At 54.1% G+C, this 26123-nt stretch overlaps 2 protein-coding genes across 7 annotated transcripts; both read left to right on the top strand.

Moving 5' to 3' along the window:
* Positions 1 to 513: 513 nt before the first annotated feature.
* Positions 514 to 14354, top strand: UNC45A (unc-45 myosin chaperone A). Of its 2 annotated transcripts, none has more exons than XM_060097410.1 (20): positions 514 to 925; positions 1106 to 1267; positions 1500 to 1536; positions 1835 to 2010; positions 3878 to 3970; positions 4480 to 4647; positions 6120 to 6288; positions 6541 to 6711; positions 7586 to 7757; positions 8498 to 8798; positions 9604 to 9698; positions 9933 to 10074; positions 10459 to 10599; positions 10803 to 10930; positions 11139 to 11205; positions 11680 to 11793; positions 12018 to 12133; positions 12990 to 13107; positions 13217 to 13372; positions 13495 to 14354. In XM_060097410.1, the coding sequence occupies exons 1-20, from the start codon at positions 875 to 877 to the stop codon at positions 13750 to 13752; spliced, it is 2835 nt and encodes a 944-aa protein (XP_059953393.1). In that variant the 5' UTR covers positions 514 to 874; the 3' UTR covers positions 13753 to 14354. The 2 variants fall into 2 exon arrangements, with proteins under 2 accessions (XP_059953393.1, XP_059953395.1); XM_060097412.1 differs by having other exon boundaries at positions 521 to 880.
* Positions 14355 to 15030: 676 nt separating this feature from the next.
* Positions 15031 to 24780, top strand: RCCD1 (RCC1 domain containing 1). 5 transcript variants are annotated; one of them, XM_060097407.1, is made up of 9 exons: positions 15031 to 15324; positions 15939 to 15989; positions 16608 to 16904; positions 17016 to 17415; positions 17593 to 17714; positions 20815 to 20910; positions 21555 to 21725; positions 22224 to 22253; positions 22823 to 24780. In XM_060097407.1, exons 3-9 carry the CDS (start codon positions 16730 to 16732, stop codon positions 22972 to 22974), a joined length of 1146 nt encoding a protein of 381 aa, XP_059953390.1. In that variant the 5' UTR covers positions 15031 to 15324; positions 15939 to 15989; positions 16608 to 16729; the 3' UTR covers positions 22975 to 24780. The 5 variants fall into 5 exon arrangements, with proteins under 5 accessions (XP_059953390.1, XP_059953387.1, XP_059953392.1 ...); XM_060097404.1 differs by lacking the exon at positions 15939 to 15989; XM_060097409.1 differs by lacking the exon at positions 15939 to 15989 and having other exon boundaries at positions 22147 to 22253; positions 22823 to 22980.
* The last annotated feature ends 1343 nt before the right edge of the window (positions 24781 to 26123 follow it).

Genomic DNA, 26123 nt, shown 5'->3' with positions numbered 1-26123 from the left:
GTTCCAGTACCTGAGGCTCTGTTCCTAATTTCCGGGGTGGGAGGCTTGTAGCTTACAGACAGTGGAGGGACAGATCTCAAACATAAAATCACGTAAATACATGATTACAAACAAATCTGTGAAGGAAAAGTTCAGGGGGCTGTGAAAGCAGGTGACAGGGAGTCATTGTAGGTGTTGTGTGGTGGGTGGGGTGGGACGGGTGTCAATACTGAGAGGATCTTGTATTCTGGATTACACGTATTATAGTCGGGGTTTTCAATACTGAATCTGTCCACGGATGGCTTCAGGGTACCTGTGAGCTCCTTGAATTTGTATTTTCAAATTCTACACTTTTCTGGATAGGGAGTTCTGGGCTTTCTCCAGACTCTCAGGGGCTCTAACCCATAGGCTGCAGTAGCAAGAGCGCGGCTTGGGCCAGCATCCTGATACTCTCCCCTCTCCCATAGGGGCTCGGGCCCGCTTCTAGCACTGGGCCTTTCTTTACAGCCTGCTGCTCGTGGCCCTGATGACTGCAGACCTCGTGCATTTCTGCCGCGGTCGGGGCCGGGGCCGAGATCTGGGCCGGGACCTGGGCCGGGACCTGGACCAGGACCGGACCTGAGCAGCCACGGGCGCCCCTCTCGGTCCTCCGCCGCGCGCCCCCTGGCGGTCTCGGCGGGAACAGACCAAGCGCGCCTGGGTCTTCTCTGCGCCTGCGGACCCGGGCCGAGCGCCCTGGCCCTCTTCCCGGCGTGCTCTCGCCTTGGCCCCGCCCCTTCTCTACCGCCGCCTCTGACGCAAGATTGGGGCGGGGCAGCCGACGGCGGATTCCCGAGCCTAGACCCACCCCTCTCCAGAGACTGCGTCTGCGCGCGGCCGGGACGTCTGTTGCGCGATGACCGTGAGTGGTCCAGGGACCCCCGAGCCCCGGCCCGCCGACCCCGGGGTGCGTACCCATCCCCCTGCGCCATCACCACTTCGTACCTGCTCTGACCATCCTCGGCCCTCCTCCTCCCTCAATCTTGGCCCTCCATGGGACTCACCCGCGACCCCCAGTCTCCTCTGCCCCTAGCTCCCCAGGTCACCCTGAGCCCACCCCGGACGTTTCCACCCCTTCCCTCCACAGGCCAGCTCAGTGGAACAGTTGCGGAAGGATGGCAACGAGCTGTTCAAATGCGGGGACTACGAAGGCGCCTTGACGGCCTACACCCAAGCCCTGGGTCTGGGCGCAACGCCCCAGGACCAGGCCATTCTGCACCGGAACCGGGCCGCCTGCCACCTCAAGCTGGTGAGCGAGCCGGCTGCTCTTCCCCTGGCCTGCCCGGACCCCTGTTTGCGCACCTCACCGCTGCTTGGGCCCCGACTGGACATTCGCCTTCTCAGGCCACCCACACTTGTTACACGTCTTTTGGGTCTCTAGGTGGTGGGGGAACCTGGTGACTAAGGAAAACAACTTTGTTTCCCACTTGTGCCCGAAAAAGGAGATGACCAGCCTCTCAGGCCTGTTCTTTCTTTTACAGGAAGATTACGACAAAGCAGAAACCGAGGCATCCAAAGGTAGGGGAATGTGGCCCTTGTGTGGAGCTGTGGGACTTCTGGGGTGGGCAGGGATTCTGGGACCACTGCACCGTCACTTTCTCCTCCTCCTTTCACCCCTGAAACACATCTGCCTTTTTCCTTTCCCACTTGCCGGGGCATTTCCTTTTCCGCAGCTACCCTCACCTTTTCTGAGGCTGAAGTACTGAGCCCCACATCCGTCCCCCCACCTTCCTCTGCCCCTCGAGATCTTTCCCTGCTGCTCTTGCCTGGAGATGGTGGCCTCATGGGTGCTGACAGAGCTCCTGTTTGTACTCAGCCATTGAAAAGGACGGTGGGGATGTCAAAGCACTTTACCGGCGGAGTCAAGCCCTAGAGAAGCTAGGCCGCCTCGACCAGGCCGTCCTTGACCTGCAGAGATGTGTGAGCCTGGAGCCCAAGAACAAAGTTTTCCAGGAGGCCCTGCGGAACATCGCGGGCCAGATTCAGGAGAAGGTGTGTGGGTAATTGAGAGAGCGAGGCATTGACCAGTGGTAAAGGGGCACTGGTAAATGGATCTGGATCAAGTGTGTAAACACAGTTCTCTGGAAGGGGGATGCTGATGGCAAATGACCTTATAGAATGATGCTCAACCTTGCCAGTGGTTACGTAAAAGCAAATTAAAAGAACAGCAAGATGCTGTTCTTTTTGGTGGTCTGTTTGGCAAACATTTAAAGTTTGTACACATTGCTACAAGGAGGGAGACACACTTAAGGGGTGAGGTTTCGGGAGGACGTGGGCTCGTTCATGACTGCTGCAGGGGATGTAAATTGGTACAGCTCCTTTGGAGAGTCCTTTAGCATATCTTTGGAGTATAATTGCTTTACAATGCTGTGTTAGTTTCTGCTTCATAACAAAGTGAATCAATTATACATATGTTCCCATATCTCTTCCCTCTTGCGTCTCCCTGGCATATCTCTTAAAATTTTAAATGAGCATGTCCTGTGATTCAGTATGTTTACTTCTTGCTATCTCCCCTAGAGAAGCCTTGCCCGTGTACACAAGCAGGTGTGTGTATGTTTGTTTCAGCCTTGTTTGTAGTAATGAAAAATTGGAACTTGCCTAAATGCCCAGCAGTAGGGGAATGGCTAAATAAACTGAGCGACATCCTTACTACAGACTCCTACGTTGTAGTTACTAAGAACAGGCAGATCAACACATATGGACGTGGAAAGCTGACACTTGTTAAGTGAAAAAAAAGCAAAATATATAATAACGTATAGTATGATACCGTTTATGTTAAAATGATCCCCACCCCCCAAATGCACTCAAAATAATACCATGTTTTTTCCACGGGTACAGTTGGGTATGTAAACACAAAGAAAAATATTTTAAAAGACGTGCATCAAAATGATGACAGTGTGACTGCTAGGGAAAGGAATAGGATCGAGAGGGCTTTTCAAAAGAGATTTTGCTTCATCTGGTTTTTTTAAATAGACATTGTGTGATACACATATTAAAAAATTAATTTAGGAGAAAATAATCTAAAGATTGTCATGAACTATTATCAAGCTTGAATTAGCCAGATAACTTGGTGTTAAAATGCTGACCCAGTAGAAGCAAGTAATACGATGGCAAACACCTTCTCAAAAGGTTGAGACCTGGGAAAGCAGACTGTTTTACTCTCAGTGTCAGCTCTGTCTGATCAGCTGGGGCTGCTTAGAACCCTGTGTTGAGAAGGATTAGGAAGCAGGTTGCCTGGGCCTAGGAGAATGTGTTGTGACATGAACCACGTCTGCCATGGCTGCAGGAGGGGAAGAGGGGAGCGGCACACATGCTAGGCATGTACTGCTATCCACGCCCAGGACCCTAGGGAGGGAGAGGGCCTAGGATGAGCTTGGTCATTCAGATTACTTTTTATTTTTAAAAAACATCAAAAAGAGAATCCTTGACTTAAAAGGCGTGTCAGCAGCTACCTCGTGACTTGCTGGCTCCCTTGCAGGAGGTATAAATGCTGGTTCAGCACCACGGGCAGTGCACCCAGGCTGCCACAAAGTACATGGCCCCCCAGGAGTGGGTTGCCTCATGGCTAACAGGACGCCACCCCTACTGAATGGTCCTGCCTTCAGCATCAGTGCTGCTCCAGCTGCCCAAGTGGGAAATAGCTCAGAGAAGAAAACAGCTGCGGGGAGTTTGAGAGAAGCTGCCAGGCAAGTCTCTTCCTGCCCAAGGTAGCTTGGTGCGAGGCCTAAGCCCAGGCATCCTTCTGTGCCTCCCGGAGTCAGGAGCCAGGCCCTGGGAGGAGCCAGAGAGAACAAAGAGGGAACGTGTTGTCTCCAGTCAAGAGAGGCAGTTCCTCCCATGCTTTGCTGATTTGTCGTAGGTGAGATACATGTCTTCGACGGATGCCAAAGTGGAGCAGATGTTTCAGATATTATTGGACCCACAAGAAAAAGGCACTGAGAAAAATCAAAAGGTATGGAACTGTGTGAGTGGGAGCTGAACTCCCCCAGCGCTGCCCACCCGTCCCTGTGTGCTGATGTTTGCCCTGGGAGCCCGTGCTGGCCTGGCCTGCTGCACATCGCTCCTTAGATCGGGCAGCTGGGCTCACAGAGCCTGGGTGGGAGCTCAGAGGGCCTGGGGCCTAAGTGTGAGCCAGGGAGAGGGAACCAGTGTTCCCGAAGCACCTTGTTGGTGCTTAGGTCCTGTGCTAGGAGTTGGGTGTACAGAGGTGACTGAGGCACTGTTTCTGCCCTTCAGGCTTTTCCGGGGACTCAGGACTCTATTTATTCTAACCCTCAGTGCCAAGAGCAAGCTCTTTTCTCTACTTACAGAAGAGGAAGCTGAAGTTCACAGAGGTTAAGTTTATGGCCAAAGTCACTCAGCTGCTAAGTGGAAGCAGTGAGGTCCAGAGCTCAGGGAGTCTACTCGCCCTGCCCCGTGCCATGTACAGTGTTCACGTTATGTGCACTTCCTTTGACGCAGGCATCTCAGAACCTGGTGGTGCTGGCCCGGGAGGATGCTGGAGCTGAGAAGATCTTCCGGAACAACGGGGTTCAGCTTTTGCAGCGCCTGCTGGACACGGGAGAACCTGACCTGATGCTGGCGGCCCTGCGCACACTAGTCGGCATTTGCTCTGAACACCAATCACGGGTGGGTGGGGCGAAGGGTCTAGTTACTGCCTCAGTCAGTCTGTCCATCCACTCTTCCACCTCTCATAAGGCAAAATATAAGGAGATACGTAACGAGAGGCAAAATTAAAATGACACAAAAAGACCAACATGATTTGGGACAAAGTGGCCAGGAAAGAACGAAAGCAGCCCACTGACACCCTGAGCACTTGTTTTTTTTTCATTTATTTTATTTTTGGCTGCGTTGGGTCTTTGTTGCTGCGCACGAGCTTTCTCTGGGTGCGGCAAGCGGGGGCTACTCTTCGTTGCGGTGCATGGGCTTCTCGTGGTGGCTTCTCTTGTTGCAGAGCATGGGCTCTAGGCGTGCAGGCTTCGGTAGTTGTGGCTCGCGGGCTCTAGAGCACCGGCTCAGTAGTTGTGGCTCACGGGCTAACTGCTCTGCGGCATGTGGGATCTTCCTGGACCAGGGAACTCTCCTGCGGCAGATCGCAGAGACACCTGGTCATTGATCCCCTCATTGTCCGTGTGGTAAAAGCAAGCTGCATGCGGAGAACAGGGCACCTGTCCTTCCCCCACCATCAAGCTGGCATTTCCCTTGGACAGGGGTCCTCACGGTGCTTGATGTGGTCAGTGATGTGACCCACAGCATCTTTACCATCGAGACCAGATACATAGGGCAGGACCCTGAGATGGTTCTCAGTGTAGACTGTGGGTGTCCTGCACAGACAGTTCAGCAAGAACAGCCCTGCCCCAGGCCGGTGTCACAAAGTCCATGCTCTGGCTCTTGCCGGAACTGACTGGACCTAGGTAACAGGGACTTGACCCTTGGTTGCTTTTAGAGGAGCCCACAGTTCCTAGATCGGGGTGGAAATGTGAAACATTCTATGAACACTTCAGGCCAAGATCGGGCTCTATTTCTGGGTCTCCCAGGACTAGGAACGGTAAAGCCACGTGAATTCCGCCTGCCTCCTCTAGCCTTCCTGCCCATCCCTGTTGTGAATGGGGATGGACCCAAGTAGACCTTCGGGGTTTTTCCAGCTCAGAAATGGGTGCAGAGGCCTTGTGGTTCGTTCCATGTATGTCCACGTCCCCAGGATGTAGACAGAACCTCAGGGTTGGTATCAGGGAGGAATGAGGTGTCCCTGGGCCAGGTAGTAAGGTAGCTTTGTCCAGGCTTATGTTTCTCCTTCCTGGGGAGACATGAACCAAAACAGCTGCCTTCAGAGCCACAGTATTCCTTGTCTTCTCTGATTGGAGCCAAGGAGAGAAAGAGTGGGGGAGTCCCCTGGAATGTTTCTTTAGGAAGCCCTTCCAACAAGATAATCCTGGCATTGCCGTGGCCTCACCCTCAGCAGGCCCACTTTGCTTTCACGGGGAGCTGCTCTTTCACCCACATGTTTTCTCCCCTCTGGCTGCCCTCTCTGACCCCCAGTTAGGGATCTCCATGTCTGCCCTTCACCAACTGGAAGCTCTGCCCACTTCTCTCCCACCCAGACAGTGGCAACCCTGAGTGTGCTGGGAACTCGGAGGGTGGTCTCCATCCTGGGCGTGGAAAACCAGGCCGTGTCCCTGGCTGCCTGCCACCTGTTGCAGGTTATGTTTGATGCCCTCAAGGAAGGCGTCAAGAAGGGCTTCCGTGGCAAAGAAGGCGCCATCATCGTGGGTGAGTGGAAGCAAGTCTGTGTCCTGTGGTGTGGCTCTCGTGGAGAGGAAGGGGCTGATCCAGCCAGGCCAGCTGCAGCCGCAGGTTGTTCAGGAATACGGGTTGTTGACAGTATTTTACTCGAGGTTCTAAGTAGCCAGGGCGCCTCTGGGGAAGGCTGGAAGCCAGCGCTCAGGCTTCAGGTCCCCTCTCCCTACCAGGGGACTTGGGGCTAGGCCACTGGAGAGCCCACTAGTGTCTTCTTGTCACCAGATCCTGCCCGGGAGCTGAAGGTCCTCATCAGTAACCTCTTGGAGCTACTGACTGAGGTGGGGGTCTCAGGCCAAGGCCGAGACAGTGCCCTGACCCTGCTGATTAAAGTGGTGCCCCGGAAGTCTCCTAAGGACCCCAACAACAGCCTCACCCTCTGGGTTATCGACCAAGGTAGGTGATAGAGTCTTAAAAAGAGAGAGAAAGGGAATTCCCTGGTGGTCCAGCGGTTAGGACTCTGCGCTTTCACTGCCGAGGGCCTGCGTTCGATCCCTGCTCCGGGAACTAAGATCCTGCAAGCCGTTGTGGCGTGGCATATAAGTAAATAAATAAATAGATAGATAAATAGATAAATAAATACAGAGAGACAGAGAAAGATCAAGTGTGTGTTGCATCTTGCTCGGGTAGCTGGGCCTGCTCGTCTCCAGGAGGGATTGCCCCCAGCGTGTGTCTGCACTGAAGTGCATGCGGCCTGCGCTGTACTCTTAGGGAACATTGGCCCCTTCAGCCGCGTTCGTGTGCACGTGCACGCACATCGAGCGGGCCCACAAGCAGGTTACCAGGGAGGCCGGGTCAGCTTTCTGTATCTGAAGTTTTTTCAGTGAGTGTGTGTTACTTCTATATGCAGGGAAAATATTCTTCAGGTTTAATATATAAGTTCATACTGCTCTTTTCCCCTTAAAAGGTAAATTAGGAAGGGTTGGCAAAGTCCCAGCCTGAGTACATCTGTTGGGTACTCATCTTTTCTTGTTATCCCAATTATCCTGTGAGGCGTGGGTGTTGTTTTTCCCTTCACTTTTACAGATGAGGAACCTCCAAACCCTACAGCATTCACCCCCATGGGCAGGGCCTGCATGCAGACCTTACTTCTGAGGTCCTTCCCTGACCCCACACCTGCCCCCAGCCCACCAGCTTCTGTGAGCCTGTCTGCTCTCTGACCTCGTGCAAGAGTGGACCTGCCTTTGCATGCATCTCCTGGGAAACCTCTTCCCTTTGCTTATAGGGGTTGGAACTCATGTTCTGCTGTCTAAATAGGGTGTCTTTTCAGGTCTGAAAAAGATTCTGGAGGTGGGGGGCTCCGTGCAGGACCCTCCCGGGGAGCTCACAGTGACAGCAAACAGCCGCATGAGCGCCTCCATTCTCCTCAGCAAGCTCTTCGATGATCTGAAGTGTGATGCCGAGAGGGAGAATTTCCACCGACTCTGTGAAAACTACATCAAGTAAGGGAAGCCTCCTATTGCCAGGGTTCCTGTGAGAGTTCTGACTCTTTGGGGAGGGACAACGGTGGAAGGTTTCCCACAAGGAGAGCAGCCTTGGGGAGGACTAGCGGGGGCCAGACACGGTGTTCCCAAGGGCCACATCTTGTTCCAGAGTGACCTCCCCAGGGACATTTCTTTCTCAAATCAGTTCTCTAGTGCAACATATGTCCTCAGGCACATACTGAGCACTTACTGTGTGTCCGTTCTGACACAGCACTGCAGCATGACAGTCCTTAAGGAGCTCACAGCTAGGAGAAGACAAGTCAGGAAATAAGCAGCACAAGTTCAGATCTTAGTACAGGGAAGGAGACAAACAGGGTGGTGTGAGTGAGAGTGACCTACATTAGGTGGCGTGTCATCAGGGGAGGCTCGAATGAAAGCCTCGATAAAGAACGCCAGTGACTGCCTAGAGGATGTCCTAGTCTTCCCATTGGCAGCTTTTCTTTTCTTCTTCTTTTTTTTTTTATTTTGGCTACTCCACGCGGCTTATGGAATCTTAGTTCCCCGACCAGGGATCAAACCTGGGGTCCCGGCAGTGAAAGCCCAGAATCCTAACCACTGGACCACCAGGGAATTCCGGCAGCTTTTCTTGCTGTTGCTGCCCAAGTAGTGCAGATGCCCGGCCAGTGGAGGGGAAGGGAGGGAAGGAGAGTCCCCTTATGCTGGCTTTGATGTGACAGCTGCCACCCTGTACCCCTCAGGAGCTGGTTTGAGGGCCAAGGGCTGGCTGGGAAGCTGCGGGCCCTCCAGACGGTGTCCTGCCTCCTGCAGGGCCCGTGTGATGCCGGCAACCGGGCCCTGGAGCTGAGTGGCGTCATGGAGAGTGTGATCGCTCTGTGTGCCTCGGAGCAGGAGGAGGAGCAGCTGGTGGCTGTGGAGGCCCTGATCCACGCGGCCGGCAAGGCCAAGCGGGCCTCATTTATCACGGCCAACGGCGTCTCGCTGCTGAAGGACCTGTACAGGCGCGGCGAGAAGGACAGCATCCGTATCCGGGCGCTGGTGGTGAGACGGGCGGGCCTGGGCTGGGCAAGTGGGCAGCCAGGCAGGGGCCCCGGGCTGGCTGGTGTCTCAGGGTGCCACCCCAGCACACGCTGGGTGACGGTATGGGACGTGCAGGGCCTTGTCGAGGCCGGAGGCAGGGGTCCTGGCTCCTGCTACCACAGGGCTCATGGTCGAGTCAGGGAGATGAGCCTCATACAGAGAGGACACCTGAGAAAGCAGGGCGGCCCGGGCTGCCCGCTGCGGGCAGTGGGAGCGGCTCTAGGAGATGACGGAGGACACGCTGGGCAGGCGGGTCAGGGGGCTGTGTGGACAGGCTGGGCCGGCAGGCGGCCCCAGGAGCGGCTGGTGTGGGGACTGCCTGGCCTCCCTGAGCCTGTTGCAGCCCTGCACCTTGAGGAAGCTGGTCCTCCTCCTTGGAGCACTTAGTCCTGGGTTCCTCCATTCTGTGAGGATCCTGGCCTGGGCTGAGGTACCCGTCTTCTCCCCACACGGATCTTAGCTCCATCTGTAAAGAGCTTCCTTCTATGACATGGGAAGGAACAGCAAATCCCAGTGCAGATCAGGAGGGGTTGGGGCCCAGGCCAGCACGGTGGTCAATATGTCAGTCTCTACCAGATGCCATGTCACGTGGCCACCCCAGTAGGTGATCTTGCTGCCCGGTGCTCCAGGTGGTAACCTAGTGGCGGTGTGCATGGCCTCCAGAGAGCCTGGCAGAGTGCCCGGGGGGGAGCCCACGCCAGCTGTGGAGGAGCCCTGTTCTGCCTCCGTCCCTCGGCCAACAGCTGGTTCTCGCCTCTTCCACCAGGGACTCTGTAAACTCGGCTCGGCCGGAGGGACCGACTTTAGCATGAAGCAGTTTGCTGAAGGCTCCACACTCAAACTGGCCAAGCAGTGTCGAAAGTGAGTCATTTAGCACTGTTGTGGCTCCTGACCTGTCAGCCAAACCTCCAAAGAGGAGGGGGGGGCCTCCTCACTGCCCTGTCCTCCCCTAGGCAGACCCTCCTGCGCTGCTGCGTGAACTACTTCTGTCTGTGGCGGGGATGCCCCAGCCCCTGGCTTTTCCCCCTTGGTCCTGGTGTGCCCCTCCTGTCCCCCCACCTTTCTGATGGTCATCTGTCCCCTGCATGCCCCCAGGTGGCTGTGCAATGACCAGATCGATGCAGGCACTCGGCGCTGGGCGGTGGAGGGTCTGGCCTACCTTACCTTCGATGCTGACGTGAAGGAGGAGTTTGTGGAGGATGAGGCTGCGCTGAAGGCTCTGTTCCAGCTCAGCAAGGTAGCTCCACGGGTTCCTGCAGTCGTCCGGGGACACTGTCTAGGATTAGAGCTTACGGGGCTTTCTTGGCAGATCTTGGCCAATGGCTTTTGTGACCCCAGAGAGGGTGTGCTGGTAGCCCGAGTGGCCGCTCTGTGTGGCCTGGGCATACTGGCCTGCGCCAGCAGGGTCGGAAAGGACGATCTCTTAGGAGGAGTTGGGGTGGTCAAGTGTGTGACGTGAGCTCCCAAAGTCTGGGGCCACCCTGGGGCCTGGGCGGTGCCCAGATTCATCCTGGTGCCCGCGTGGTCCAGCTGAGCGTGGAACTGGGAGCCTGGGCAGCGCTTATCCCGGTGCTGCTCTTCCCCCTGGGGTGGCCGCTGATGGCCCCTCTGCCCCCGGCAGTCCGAGGAGAGGTCGGTGCTCTTTGCAGTGGCCTCGGCGCTGGTGAACTGCACCAATAGCTACGACTACGAGGAGCCGGACCCCAAGATGGTGGAGCTGGCCAAGTACGCCAAGCAGCACGTGCCCGAGCAGCACCCCAAGGTGAGGGGGCTGCTGGGAGGGGTTTGGGTGCCTCCGTGTCACTGGGGCCAGTTGACCTGAGACATCCACAGCAGATGAGCCTTCTGTTTAAGCGGGTTTCCTTCCCTTTGTTTTCATGTTCATCAATTTGTGGCCGTGAGGAGGGTTCCCCTTTCCCTGCCTAATCAGCCGAGGCCCCTGTGCTCAGCTGCCTCCTTCCCCAGGACAAACCGAGTTTTGTGCGGGCTCGGGTTAAGAAGCTGCTGGCGGCTGGTGTGGTGTCGGCCATGACATGCATGGTGAAGACCGAGAGCCCTGTGCTGACCAGTTCCTGCAGGGAGCTGCTCTCCAGGTGAGCCTGCCCCAGCCACACCGGACCTGCTGCAGCCCGTCAGCCTCCAGGCTGCTGATGGAACTACAGCGGGAATAGGTCCTGGTGCCGTGGGCCCCTCGGAGCAGGGGGCCACCTGCACGGTGCCCTTCCTTTGCTGAGCCCAGGAGTGGAGGGTCTGCCTGCCAGAGCCCGGGCCCGCCCATCCAGCACAGCCTTCTCCCCACAGGGTCTTCCTGGCTTTGGTGGAGGAGTTCGAGGACCGCGGCACCGTGGTTGCTCAGGGAGGGGGCAAGGTAAGCGGGCTTACAGGCTCCTTCCCGATGGCGTATAAAACATCACTGAGGGGCTGCTACACCAGAGATCAGTGTTGGGTGTGGGATGGAGAAGTATTATTAGTGACCAGCAGGAATGTCTTCCTGCTGAGTGAGAGATGCTGGGGGGTGGTGGGGTGGGTCTCTTCAGAGCCCCGGACTTTGTGCCTATTAGGGTCCTGAGCTCTCCTCCTTTCCCTTGTGTCATTGACCTCCATGGCTCTGGTGCCGGGCACAATCCACGTCTGTCCCTTAATAGTTGTTTCGGGAAGTGTTTGGGTAGCTTACTGGGAGGCCTCAGAGAGCTGAGAGGGTGGGAGTTGGAGTGTCATTGTCAAGCCTGGGGAGAGGATGGCGGGGAAGGGTGAGGGCAGCACAGTCAGGGCCTCAGAGCCTCGTGGTTTGGGCCTTATGTTCCCGGGCACGTCTTGGACACTGATGGGCTTGTCCCTACAGGCTCTGCTCCCGCTGGCCCTGGAAGGCACTGACGTGGGGCAGACGAAGGCAGCCCAGGCTCTTGCCAAGCTCACCATCACCTCCAACCCAGAGATGACCTTTCCCGGTGAGCGGGTGCGTGTCTTTCTGCCCCAGCGCTGGCCTGTCCTCCACCCCCTCACGGGGCCCTGATGGCCTTTGACCCGGGCTGCGGCTCCTTGGGAAAGTGTCAGCTTTGCTGAGCCCTGGGGGTGGGAAGGGCAGCCTTCTTTTGGGGGCTGGACTCCCTCCCATCTGCAGGGCCGGTGGGGTTGGGGGAGCTGGGGCACGTAGCCCTGACAGGTGGGTGCATATCACAGATCTACGAGGTGGTCCGGCCCCTCGTCTCCCTCCTGCACCTCAACTGCTCTGGCCTGCAGAACTTTGAGGCGCTTATGGCTCTAACGAACCTGGCGGGGATCAGCGAGAGGCTCCGGTAAGGTCCCTTGGGATGTGGGGCCTGGGCCCCACATCATGGTTTGGACCATCCCCAGGAAAGCACTTTACAGCGTGGAAAGCACTCCCCAGTCACTCACTTATTTGCTCTTCACGGTGACTCCCCTGCATCTTACAGCGGAGGAGACAGGCCGAGAGGCGTGACTTGTGCAGTGTCCCGTGAGATAGCAAGGGACTGGGCGATGACAGCGCAGGCCCTGGAGTCAGGCTGCCTGGGTTCAAATCCTGGGTTCACTGTTTATTAGTGTATAACCTTACAAGTAACTTAACCCCTCTGTGCCTCAGTTTCCCCCTCTGTGAAATGGGATGGCTACAGTACCTAGCTCATGGAGGAGCAGCAAGGAGGATTAAATGAGAAAATACATGTAAAAGCATTTACTACATAGGTGCCTGGCTCCTGGCAGTGTGCCCAAGCAGTACAGATTAGCTATTACTGCTGATTGTGACCTTGGGCCACTCAGTCTCCTCTTCTGCAAAATAGTAATAATGATAATCACACCTGCACCTTCACAGTAGGGCTGTGGCGAGAATTAAGTAAGGTTGTCCGAATGCTGGGTCAGGGTGAGGGCTCGAATGTTAGGTGTTAGCATCGCCATCATCACCACCTGGGTCTCCTAACTCCTACTTTAGAGCATTTCCCAAGGTCCCGTGCTATTTCCTAGGCCCGGTTAGAAGGCTGGAAACCACTGCCTGGTGGTTTCATCCCTGGTGCAGGTGGGTCTTTGGATATTGCCCAAGGAAATCCTCGGCCCCGGGTTTGGTCGTGTGGGGAAACGGGTGGGGGTGATGGATGCCAACACTCTGGTGATGCCGACCCTCCACCCTTGGCCCCACAGGCAGAAGATCCTGAAGGAGAGGGCTGTGCCCATGATTGAGGGCTACATGTTTGAGGAGCATGAGATGATCCGCCGGGCAGCCACCGAGTGCATGTGTAACTTGGCCATGAGCAAGGAGGTGAGGGTTGGTCCAGGAGGCTGTCATGGCAGGCAGGCACGCAGAAGTACCTGTCCCTGGCTGGGCTTTGCCCCAGCTAACCTGGTGCACTCCCCGCTTCCGGCCACAGGTGCAGGATCTCTTTGAAGCCACGGGCAGTGACCGGCTGAAGCTGCTGGTGCTGTACAGTGGAGAGGACGATGAGCTGCTACGGCGGGCAGCTGCCGGGGGCCTGGCCATGCTCACCTCCACGCGGCCCTCGCTCTGCAGCCGCATCCCCCAAGTGGTCAGTGCCTCTTCTTGGTGGGGCAGGGGAGGTGGGCCAGGAACCCCCAGCCAGGGTGTGTGAGTGAGTGCCCTGCCAGGGTTCCCTGATGCTCGGTGGTCACGCTACCCTGTTTCCTGCAGACCACACACTGGCTGGAGATCCTGCAGGCCCTGCTTCTGAGCCCCAACCAGGAGCTACAGCACCGGGGCGCTGTGGTGGTGTTGAACATGGTGGAGGCCTCGAGTGAGATTGCCAGCACCCTGATGGAGAGCGAGATGCTGGAGATCCTGTCAGTGCTGGCTAAGGGCAAGGAGAGCCCTGTCACGAGGGCCGCTGCCGCTTGTCTGGGGAAAGCAGTGGAATATGGGCTTATCAGACCCAGCCAGGATGGAAATTGAGGACCTGCCTCTCACACACGCTACCTATCGCAGCACAGGGAATGAGGACAGACGTGGCCTTGGCTGGTGGGTGCTGGGGTGTCTCCTGCCCAGCTGCCCTTTGACGTCCTCTGTTCTGGGTCAGGGGCCACGTTCACAGCCCTGCTCTGCCAGCACTGCCTCCAGCCTCACGCAGCAGGGAGCTTTTCCTGTACTACTTAGACAGCTGGGAATAGGGGAGGCACGTCCTAACTCAGTCTGTGGATTCCCTGCACTGGGAAGGACCCAGCTGTGAGCCTCACCAGCTGTGAGCCTCACCTGAGCCTGCTGGCAGGACCACCCCTCATCCTCTAATAAAAGTGTGTGGAACTCAAATATGTGCCCCGTCAGTGGGCAGGGAGGGCTGGCTGTGGGCCAGAGCATGGAGCAGGAGCTGGGCATGGCTGAGCGTGTGTGGGCAGCTTTTCAGCAGCACAGCCACCTCTGTGGAAGGAATCCAGTGAATTCCCACCCCAGGGCCCACTGAATTGCCTCTTAATCCTTGTAGAGGGCCAAAGGGTAAATGTAAGCAAATCAATAAAGTATCCAGTCGCATGGAAACACATGCGTTAGGCTTTTCAGTACTTTTGCCTTTATTTATTTATTTATGGCTGCTTTGGGGTCGTCCTTGCTGTGTAGGCTTTCTCTAGTTGCAGTGAACGGGGGCTAACGGTGGCTACTCTTCGTTGTGGTGCGCGGGCTTCTCATTGCGGTGGCTTTTCTTGTGGAGCACAGGCTCCAGGCACGCAGGCTCAGTAGTTGTGAGTCGGGGGCTCTAGAGCGCAGGCTCAGTAGTTGTGGCGCATGGGCTTAGTTGCTCCGCCGCACGTGGGATCTTCCTGGACCAGGGCTTGAACCCATGTCCCCTGCATTGGCAGGTGGATTTTTAACCACTGTGCCACCACGGGAGCCCACTTCTGCCTTTGTATTGAGAGTTTTCAGTGACCTCCAGTCAGGCAGAGCTCGGGATCTGGGGGTGGGAAATCCCTGAGGGAAGCTCCAGTAGCTGAGCGGGGTTGGAGCTAAGCTTGGACCGCTGCGGGCATACCCACCTGCTGGGCGGGTGTTCCATCCCCACCTGCCTGGGCGGGTGGTCCCTGAGAGCCTGCTTCCGCTGTCTGCAGAGCGGACTAAGCCCAGCTTGACTCTCATTGGCTTAACGGAGGTAAGTGACAGATCCCGAGCCAATGGAAGGTAAAAGCTGCCCAGCACCCGCCTAATTTGGGTGCTGCTTCTAGGGCCTCAGACCCGCGCGTGTCCAGTAGCGAGCTGCCGCCATCCCAGACTGAGAGGACTGACAGGCGGCGCCCGTCACTGGGGTCGCCAGTCGTCAACCCCTTAGTTCTTTCTGATCGTCCCCCAAGTGCTTCTAATACTGACTCCGCGGCCCCGCGCGTGCCTGCGGAGGACGGGACCATCTGGCCCAACGAGCCCACGCCCACCGAAGGTTTCGCCCACTCCCCGCCGGAGGCCGCAGCGGCCTAGCGTAGGCCTTGGGACCGGTTTGATCGGGCTAGGACTGGACAGGCCGCGGCGGGGATCGCCCGAACCGAGGTGAGCTTGTCCCAAGGCTGTCCTCCCCGCGCGGTGACGTCACCCCTCTCTCTGGTGATTGGCCCCGGGGAGGCGGCGGCAGCCAATGGGCGCCTCGCTCAGGGTGCGGCTCTTCAAACCTTTCCCTCCTGCGGCTGCCAGCCAGATCCTGGGCTGGCTGGTGACTTGTTCCTGCCATCGCAAGGAGCTGCCTGAGGCGGTTGATGGCACAGGGTCAAGATTAAGGTCAGAGGCCTCCTAGGGCTGGGATTTGACCCGGAAGCGGTAGGAGCCCAGGCCCGGGTCAAGGAGAGACCCCGGACCTGACTTCACAGGCTTGAAAATGCCAATGAAATTCTGATCAAGCCGAACATGCTGTACGGAAAATGTGGCCTTACCGTGCCACTCGACTGTGCGTCTGTCTCCCCACTTATGCTTGAGCTCCTTGGAAGTAGACATCGGTCCTTCTCAATTACTTAGAGTAAGGGATCAATAAATGCATGTGGAACGAATAAATGACTAGATAAGGTCCAGGTGAAGTTGTGTTTATATAGGTCCCTGAAAATCCAGTGGTCATTTTAATCAATTCTAAGTACTGGACTTAATAAGCTGATACCGTGTGCTTACCATGGTAGGTGCCAACACTTGAACCCTTTATTTGCATCTGTTCCAAACAGTTCTACAAGGTAGGTACAAACATCACCTCCCCTACTCCCCAGCTTTGTGAAACTGAAGAAATTGAATTGGATTGAGAGAGCTTAAGTAAATTGGCTGAGGACACAGGCACTGGTAGCTGCAGAGGCAAACATGTGAACCCTGGAACTGGTCCTAACCCGTACAGGGCATTGTCTCTCAAATGCTCTGCCTTCCACTGGTGGGAAGAGCACTGTATGTGGAAATGATGGGCCTTGAGTTCAGCCTTCTGCCCCTCTCGGTCCTAAGCTATGTGATTGTGTAAGGGTTACTTTCTCTGGGAGTCTCCACTGTCAAATGGGGGCAATTCTAGTTCCCAAGATTACATGGGGTAATGTGCCTGGCACTGGGAATTTGGAGGGGGAGGGACTCAGATCCTAGTCCAACGCCTAAGAGAGAAGCCATTTAAATACCTCGTGCCCACTTTGTGGGACAGCGAACTTGCTTGAGTCAAAAGGGAAGGCAGGGAAAGTCCCCCACTCTAGACAGCTCAGAATCTTCCTAAATCTGGCAGGACTTTAGCCAAGGCTCCCGCTCAGCGAACGTTGGTTGGTGGAACGCACATCGTCTGCCTCTGTGGTTAGGAGGATGGCATTTCCCCCATTTTACAGGTGAGGCAGCTTCAGTGTACCGCAAGGGCTCATCTGGAAGAATCTCTTCGAGTTCTAGCCTTAACCCTCCGTCCCGCCGGCCGCCCCAGCCAGGTCGCAGCCAGCAGAGGGCGCTGCCGGGCATGGCCGAGGAGCGTCGCGGGGCCTGGTTCGGCTTCGGTTTCTGCGGCTTCGGGCAGGCGCTGGGCTCGGGGCGCGGGCGCCAGGTACACAGCCCCGAGCCTCTGAGGGCGCCAGGCGCGGGCCTCGATGTCTGCCGCGTGAGCGCGAGCTGGAGCTACACCGCCTTCGTGACCCGTGAGCGCCTCCTTCCGGCCCCATCCCGACCCCAGCCCCGGGTGCGTGTCCCGCCCCCAGACCCGGGTGCGTGTCCCGCCCCTTCCCCAGCCAGCTGTCCGCCCCCCGCAGGTGGAGGAGGCCGGTTGGAGCTGTCTGGCTTCGCGGTCGGAGCGGCGGGCGGCTGCAGGGACGCGTGGGCGTCGGAGGAGCTCCTGGTGGTGTTGCGCGCGGGGCCGGGACCCGGGGCCGGGACGGAGCTGCAGGCCTGGGCGCCCGGTTCGGCGCTGCGCGGGGAGCCCCTCTGGGCCCAGACCGTGCCGGAGGCCGAGCGGGAAGACGGACCGGGCGGCGATGAGACCCAGGCTGGGCCGCTGCCGCTGCTGCCCTGCGCTCGCGCCTACGTGAGCCCGCGGCCTCCCTTCTACCGGCCTCTGGCCCCGACACTGAGGGCGCGCCGGCTGGAGCTGGGCGCTGAGCACGCGTTGCTGCTGGACGCGGCGGGCCAGGTGTTCTCCTGGGGCGGGGGCAGGTGAGGTGGGCCGGCTGGGCTTTTGCGGCGATGACGGGGGGTGGGGTGGGGGGGTGCGGGTAAGTGTGGCTCGGAGTGGGAGGTGAGCATACAGGGGGCAGGAGAGAGCGATTGGGGAGGGAAGGGGAGGGAGACCCCTTGGTGTGACTGTAGTTGACTAGGGTCTCCCTTGCTCAGGCACGGACAGCTGGGCCACGGGACTCTGGAGGCAGAGCCGGAGCCGAGGCTGCTGCAGGCGCTGCAGGGCCTCACCATGGCTGAGGTGGCCGCAGGTGGCTGGCACTCTCTGTGTGTGAGTGGTGAGTGACCTAGTGCTTTTCCAAAACCAGCTCAAGGTCTCGTAGGCGCCAAACCTTCCTCCTTCTCTCGCAGATTGATGGGTGCCCTAGCCGGGCCTCCTCCCAAGCTCCTCCCCCATCAGCCAGCCCAGTCTTTCATGACTCCCTAACGCCTCTCAGATTCAGCCCCTCTGCCGCCACCATCACCCACTCGCACCCGGACTGTTACAATTGTTTCCTGTCTTCTGTTACTAGTCCCACTACCCCTCCCTTCAGTCTGCCTCCAGCCAGGGCTGTCTTTCTAAAATACTCCCCAAGGGAGAATGAACGGGTAAGGGGCAACCGAGCTAAGGAGAAAAAAAAGGCAGCAGTTGCCCGGGTGGCCGTGATGTGTGGCACACAGTGGACACTTGGATGCCCACCGGGAGGAGGAGGATGGTGAGTGTGAGCTCTGGTGGTGCCACAGCTGGTGATCCAGGACCAGAATGAGGAGTTTCACCTGAGATTGTGTTCACCACTCTGGCAGGTGATCCAGGTGCAGCTGATTTCTAGGCTGTTGGGTGCGGCTGGGAGCGAATGATCTTTGCAAGGATTTGCATTTGGGGCTCTGGCCGCCAGTTATATCGTTACCGACCAGGTCCTGATGCGCAGCAAGCCAGACGCTGAGATGCCAAGGTTTACAGCCAAGAAACAGTTTGTTCACAAGGCAGCCAAGCGAGGAAATGTGAGAATAATAAGTCTCAGATCTGCCTCCCTGAAGGGAGTTGGGGTATTTATGGGATAAGCAGGGTGGTCTTAGGCGTGGGGAAAGGTGATTGGAGGTAGGGAAGAAGGTTAGGTAGTCAGTGCTCTGAGCAGGCATATCTGGGTCACATGCTTCTGCATATTCAAAATGGAGGTGCTTTGGGAATTCCCTGGGGGTACAGTGGTTAGGACTCGGCGCTTTCACTTCAGGGGCCCTGGTTCAGTCCCTGGTTGGGGAACTAAGATCCCACAAGCCGCGCAGTGTGGCCAAAAAAAAAAAAAAGTGGAGGCGCTTAGCATGATCTGAGGGTGGAGTTTTCCAGCCCTCTGACATCAAAAGGCCATCCACTGGACATCTGCACAGGCCCAGTTTTAGGGTCAGTGGCCCCAACTAGTCCCCAGCTGGCTTTCACTGGGCAGGAGCTGACTCCAAGTTCCTGTGAAACAACTGAGTTGCATGAAGCTGGGAAGGTATGCAATTAAAGAGGAAAAAAAGAAAAATAACCAAAGTGAACTTAATCAATGAAGGCACTTAACAAGCAAAGGGGTTTTAACAGGCTGTTCCCTCATCTGTTGTTCTGTAAGAGAAGTTCAAGAATTTCTGTTAGTTATCAGCTTCTGTTAACGCTATGGGGCATGGTTTCACCAGGGGTCTTTAAAAACTACTTATGCCTGTACTGTCCCGTCCATATTCACATGTAATGGGCCTGGGTCGGCAGCCAGGCTTGAGAATGAGTGGGCTGGAGGGAAGAGAAGAGAGGGCTGGAAGGTGAGCCCAATGCGAAGTCTCGCACTAAGGTCCAAAAGGCATTTGAGGCCTTGGTGTCGCGTGGTTGGAGCACGGATGCTTCAGACCAGACCTCCCAGGTTCAAATCATCACCCTGCCCCTCGTGATCTTGGGCAGAGCACCTAACCTCTCTGTGCCTCAAGTTTTCTCTTGAATAAAATGGGGATATTGTGCTTAAAACAGTGGCAACAGAATAAGCACTTGATAAAAATTAGCCACTGCTGTTAGTGAATTTTTAGCATAGGGCTGTTGCTCCAATCAACCAACTCCAGTGCTGTGAGAGCTTCCAGAGGCCTTCGGGGGAGGGGGAGGGTGCAATGGGTAAAGGGGGTTGGCTGGATGGTGACAGATGAAAACTAACCTCTTGGTGATAAGCACACTGTAGTGCATACAGAAGTCAAAATATAATGCTGTACACATGAAACTTATATAATGTTATAAACCAATACCACCTCAGTTAAAACAACAGTTTTTTAAAAGGCCTTCAGCAGGACTGGTGGCAGGTAGGGCTGACGAAAGGGGCCTGGGCTCAGTGGATGTGAAAAAAAGATCACTGGGGAACTTCCAGGGCCACATTTCCAAACTGCACGTGGGGGAGTGGGGGGTACAATTTAACAAAAAAGGAAAAAGTGAAAATGGAGAGGAAGAGCCAGCAAGAGACTTCCTTTAAGAATAGGGTGGGGGGCTTCCCTGGTGGCGCAGTGGTTGAGAGTCCGCCTGCTGATGCAGGGAACACGGGTTCGTGCCCCGGTCCGGGAAGATCCCACATGCAGCGGAGTGGCTGGGCCCGTAAGCCATGGCCGATGGGCCTGTGCGTCCGGAGCCTGTGCTCCGCAACGGGAGAGGCCACAGCAGTGAGAGGCCCGTGTACTGCAAAAAAAAAAAAAAAAAAAAAAGAATAGGGTGGGGCTTCCCTGGTGGCGCAGTGGTTGAGAGTCCGCCTGCTGATGCAGGGGACATGGGTTCGTGCCCCGGTTTGGGAAGATCCCACATGCTGCAGAGCGGCTAGGCCCGTGAGCCACGGCTACTGAGCCTGCGCGTCCGGAGCCTGTGCTCCGCAACAGGAGAGGCCACAACAGTGAGAGAGGCCCGCATACTGCAAAAAAAATAATTAAAAAAAATTAAAAAAAATAGGGTGACCCAGGGGCTTCCTTGGTGGTGCAGTGGTTGAGGGTCCGCCTGCCGATGCAGGGGACACGGGTTCGTGCCCCGGTCCAGGAGGGTCCCGCGTGCCACCGAGCGGCTGGGCCCATGAGCCATGGCCGCGGAGCCTGCGCGTCCGGAGCCTGTGCTCCACAACGGGAGAGGCCACAACAGTGAGAGGCCCGCGTACCGCAAAAAAAAAAAAAAAAAAAAAAAAAGAATAGGGTGACCTGAAGGCACTTAAGGGGGAAGGGGCCCTGTTGAGACAAGGAAGCTGCTGGGGCCTGAGGGAAGCACTTTGCCTGGAGTGCTGACTTGGGCCGGGCAGGCAGGAGTTGTCTCTAGGGAGCTAGTGGGGTGTAGTGGAGTCTGGATGGATGCACATGCTTAGGAGGTGGAGGGGGCGAACACAGTCTGTTAATGGGGCCCCTTTATCTCTCTTTCAGAGGCTGGGGATATTTATATCTGGGGCTGGAATGAATCAGGGCAGCTGGCCCTGCCCACCAAGAGCCTGGCAGAGGATGGAAAGACAGCCGCAGAAGGTGAGAGTCAGTTCTTTTTTTGGGATATATTTTATTGAAGTATAGTTGATTTATGTTGTTAATTTCTGCTGTATGGCAAAATGATTCAGCTATACATATATATATACATATTCTTTTCCGTTGTGGTTTATCACAGCATATTGAATACAGTTCCCTGTGCTACACAGTAGGACCTTGTTGTTTACTCATTCTATATATAATAGTTTACATCTGCTAATCCCAAACTCCTAATCCATCCCTCCCGCACCCCCCTCCTCCTTGGCAACCACAAGTCTGTTGGTGAGGGTCAATTCTTGATTTCCACACGTTTCTGTCATTCCTGACTCCTGGCCATATTGCTGGCCTGAGAGCCACAGCCTCAGAAGGGTGTGTGACATCCTTGGGACCCCAGGACACAATGAAGGACTCTGAGCCCCTTATGAGAGGGAGCACGGCAAGGCTGATGCCAGTGTCAGCACTACATGCCCCACAGACCTGTCAACTCCAGCACTTCCCAGGGAATGTGGGGTTGGGAGCGATGGCCCGAGCTAAAGCAAGTGTGTCAGCTGTTGGAGTGTATGAGTCAGTATATGAATGAGGTTTCGATCAGTGCTCAGTGAGTGTTCAGCATCATTATCATCATCACTCTTATTACTTCTCTGAAGCCTCAGGACTGAATGAAGATGGTTCTGAAGTGAAGAGAGTAGCCGGGGGTGAGGATGGAGCCCCCGCCCCCTTCATAGCTGTCCAGCCCTTCCCGGCTTTATTGGACCTCCCCCTGGGCTCAGATGCAGTCAAGGCCAGCTGTGGATCCCGGCACACAGCGGTGGTGACAAGTGAGTGGGGCTGGGTAGGCTGGTTCAGGATGGAGCGGGAGGTCCCTCCACCCCGCTCTCTAGCTGGTGGCTGCAGAAAAGTGTGTGGTCACCTAAAAAACTACCATTTTAATTAAGCATCTTTGACATGTACTGAGTAGCTGCCCCACCCAGTACACTCCCACGGGGCTTTAACAGTGGCTCCCCAGCCTGTCAGGCCCCAAAGGTCCCTCTACTGTTGCCAGCCTTTCATCTGACAGCGGGGCTGTCCTAAACTCAGCAGCTGTGAGTTGCAGGCCAATCAGTCCACATATAGGGAGGTGAACTTTTTCAGTCTGGATCCTTTATCATCCCAAATGTGACTAGACAGTTGTTAAAAGGAGAAAGCATATGTTTTGCTACGCCAAGTGAGTCTCATGGTGACCATAACATATGCCGTCAGGCCGAGCCGGACAAATGCCCCGTCAGAGAGCAGTGGTGTCAGCCCCTTACTGTCCTTTTGCTGTCCTTTGGTCGCAGGAACCGGGGAGCTCTACACCTGGGGCTGGGGTAAGTAAAAGGTTTGCTTTTGTGATGCTTAAACCAAGGGGAGGAAAGACCTGGGAGTCGAGGGCAGGTGACAACAGCCATGCAGAGAAGTGGAAGCAGGGGCCTCGGCCTGACCATTGGGACTGAAAAGCTGTCTACTCCCTTCTCTGGAACAGATCTAGGCACACTCAGAGGGGCAGAGACCAGACAAGAGAGAAATATGACAACATATCAGTATTTCCCATCCACCTTTCTGAAAAAGTATTTGTCTTAAGGGAATATTTAGCCAGCAGTCATGAAACATCTTTTGGTCTGGCACTGGGTAGAGAAAAAGATAAAATAAAAATCTCTGCTCTGAACATCTGCGCTTAGGAGTGGGGAGCCTGGAGGAGCATCTTGCCTCTTGGGGACCTGTGGAATTGCCTGGTCCTGGAGGCTCTGTGGTGCTGGTCTCCTGAAGTCACGGAGCAGACACCAGCAGAGTGGTGGCTTAAGCCCAGCACTTCAGTCAGTGGCTATTTTTCCTTCCTGGAGGGGAAAAGCCACAAGGCCCAGTGGAGAGGATGGCAAAGCAGCTTATTTCACTTTAGGTAAATATGGACAGCTTGGCCACAAAGACACGACCAGCTTGGATCGGCCCTGCCGTGTGAAGTACTTTGTAGATAAGCAACTCCAAGTAAGGACCGTGAGCTGTGGGCCCTGGAACACCTACGTGTATGCTGTGGAAAAAGAGAAGAGCTGACATGTATAGATAAGGGCATAAAATAAATGTAGAGTGAAAAATTATGAAGCTAACACCTGTGAAACTCCCCCCAGGTCAAGGAAAACCATTGCCAGCACCCCAGAGGCCCCACATTTGGCCTTCCCTATCACAGCCCTCTTGCTCTACCTTAGAGCAGGCAGCATTCTCAACTTTGTCTTCACATTAGAAACACCTGGAGGGAACTCCCTGGCAGTCCAGTGGTTAGGACTCTGCGCTTTCACTGCCTAGGGTGCGGGTTCAATCCCCAGTCTGGGAACTAAGATCACACAAGCCGCATGGCACAGTGTGGCCCAAAAAAAAAAAAAAAAAAAGAAAGAAAAGAAAGAAACACCTGGAGATTTGAAACTGGATGCCTAAAGCCAGCATTGCAGACACAATGAAATCAGAACTTAGGGGTGTGGAACCTAGATGTGGGTAGATTTTTTAGGCTGCCCCACCCCCAGTGATTTGGAGGTAGTGCTAAGATTGGGGACCACTAGAGGTCATCTCCTTTTGTTATTCATATACCTGTTATCATTTTGACTCATACCATTCCTGTATGCATCTTTATACAATATAATTTGTCTGCTTTTGAACTTTAGGTAAATAGAATCATTCTGTGTATGTTCTTTTATGTCTTGTTTTTCATCAGCACTGTATGATTCATCTGTGGTGTCGTGCAGTTGATTCATTTTTATTGTTATATGGTATTCCATTGTATGAATTATACCTCAAGTTATATATTCTCTTACTGATAGTAATTTTTTTTTCTTATTGAGTTAAAATACACATAACAAAAAATTTACTATCTTAATCATTTTTAAGTGGCATTAAATACATGCACATTGTTGTGTAGCCATCACCACCATCCATTCCCATCTCTTTTCATCTTGTAAATCTGAAACTCTACAGCTATTAAACAATAACTCCCTGTTCTCCCCAGCCCCTGGCAACCATCATTATACCTTGTGTCTGTCTTTGTGCTCTTGACTACTCTACGTACCTAATATAAGTGGAATCATACAGTATTTATCTTTTTATAAGATAAATATTGAATTATTTCACTTGGCATAATGTTCTCAAGGTTCATCCATGTTATAGCATATTGCAGAATTTCCTTCCTTTTTAGGCCTGAATTCCATTGTATGTATATACCACATTTTGTTTATCCATTCACTGGTTGATGGACACTTGGGTTGCTTTCATGTTTTAGCTATTGTGAATACTGCTGCTATGAATATGGGTTTACAAACATCTCTTTGAGACTCTGCTTTTAATTTTTTTGGATATGTACCCTAAAGTGGAATTGCTGGGTCATATGGTAATTCTATTTTTAATTTTTTGAGGAGCCTACATACTGTTTTCCACAGTGGCTTTCCCATTTTACAATCCCACCAATAGTGCACAAGTGTTCCAATTTCTCCACATCCTCACCGAACACTTTGTTTTCCGTTTTTTTGACAGTAGCCATCCTGATAGGTGTGAGGTGGTATCTCATTGTAATTTTGATTTGAGTTTCCCTAATAACCAGTGATGTTAAGCATCTTTTCATGTGCTTATTGGCCATTCACATATCTTTTTTGGAGAAATGTCTATTAAAGTCCTTTGCCCATTTTTGAATCTGGTTTTGTGTGTGTGTGTGTTGTTTTAGGAGTTCTCTATGTATTCTAGGTACTAACCCTTTATCAAGTAAGTGATTTGGAAATGTTCTCTCCCGTTCTGTTGGTTGCCTTTTTACTTTGTTGATTCTGTCTCGATGCAAAAAGTTTTTTTAATTTTCATGAAGTCCAATTTGTCTATTTTTTTGTTGCCTATGCCTTTGTTGTCATATCCAAGAAATCATCACCAAATCCAGTGTCACGAAGCTTTTGTCCTATGTTTTTCCAAGAATTTCATTGTTTTAGGTTTTATATTTTGGTCCTTGATCCACTTTGAGTTAATTTTTGTATATAGTGTTAGGTAAGAGTCCAACTTCATTCTTTTGCATGTGGTTATCCAGTTTTCCCAGCACCATTTGTTGAAAAGGCTGTCCTTTCCTCACTGAATGGCCTTGGCACCCTTCTCAAAAATCATTTGATTATATATTCGAGGGTTTATTTCTGGGCTCTCTATTCTGTTTCATTGATCTATATGTCTGTCTCTTTTTATGTCAATACTGTTGTGATTACTATAGCTTTGTAGTAGGTTTTGAAACCAGCAAGTGTGATTCCTCCAGTTTTAGTCTTTTTCAAAATTGTTCTGTCTGTTGGGGTCCCTTGAGATCCTATATGAGTTTTAGTGTTTTTCTATTTCTGTATAAAGGTCCTTGAAATTTTAGGGAATGCACTGAATCTATAGATTGCTTTGGGTACTACTAACATTTTAACAATTTTTTTTTAATTTATTTTTTTTGGCCACGTCGGGTCTCAGTTGAGGCACATGGGGTCTTCATTGAGGCGTGCGGGATCCTCCGTTGTGGCACGGGCTCTTCATTGTGGCGCTCGGGCTTCTCTCTAGTTGCAGCATGCAGGTTTTCTCTCTCTAGTTCTGGCGTGCAGGCTCCAGAGCGCGTGGGCTCTGTAGTTTGTGGCACGTGGGCTGTCTTGTTGAGGCGTGCGAGCTCCGTAGTTGTGGTACACGGGTTTAGTTGCCCCACAGCATGTGAGATCTTAGCTCCCCAACCAGGGATTGAACCTCTGTCCCCTGCATTGAAAGGTGGGTTCTTACCACTGGACCACCAGGGAAGTCCACTTTTAATGACATTAAGTCTTCCAATCCATGATCATGGGATGTGTTTCCATTTATTTATGTCTATAATTTCTTTCAGGAGTGTTTTGCAGTTTTCATTGTACATGTCTTTCACCTCCTTGGTTAATTCCTAAGTATTTTATTCTTTTTGATGCTACTATAGAGTCATTTTTTAAAATTAATTATTTATTTTTAAAAAATTAATTATTTATTTTTGGCTGTGTTGGGTCCTTGCTGCTGCACGTGGGCTTTCCCTAGTTGCGATGAGCCAGGCTACTCTTCGTTGTGGTGCGCAGGCTTCTCATTGCAGTGGCTTCTCTTGTGGAGCTCTACGCACGCGGTCTTCAGTAGTTGTGGCTCATGGGCTCTAGAGCGCAGGCTCAGTAGTTGTGGCGCACGGGCTTTGTTGCTCCGCGGCATGT

Source organism: Mesoplodon densirostris, chromosome 4 (genome assembly GCF_025265405.1).
Source record: "Mesoplodon densirostris isolate mMesDen1 chromosome 4, mMesDen1 primary haplotype, whole genome shotgun sequence".
Taxonomy (NCBI): Eukaryota; Metazoa; Chordata; class Mammalia; order Artiodactyla; family Ziphiidae; genus Mesoplodon; species Mesoplodon densirostris.
The sequence above is the reverse complement of the archived record's forward strand: the minus strand, read 5'-3'. Positions and strand labels throughout refer to the sequence as shown.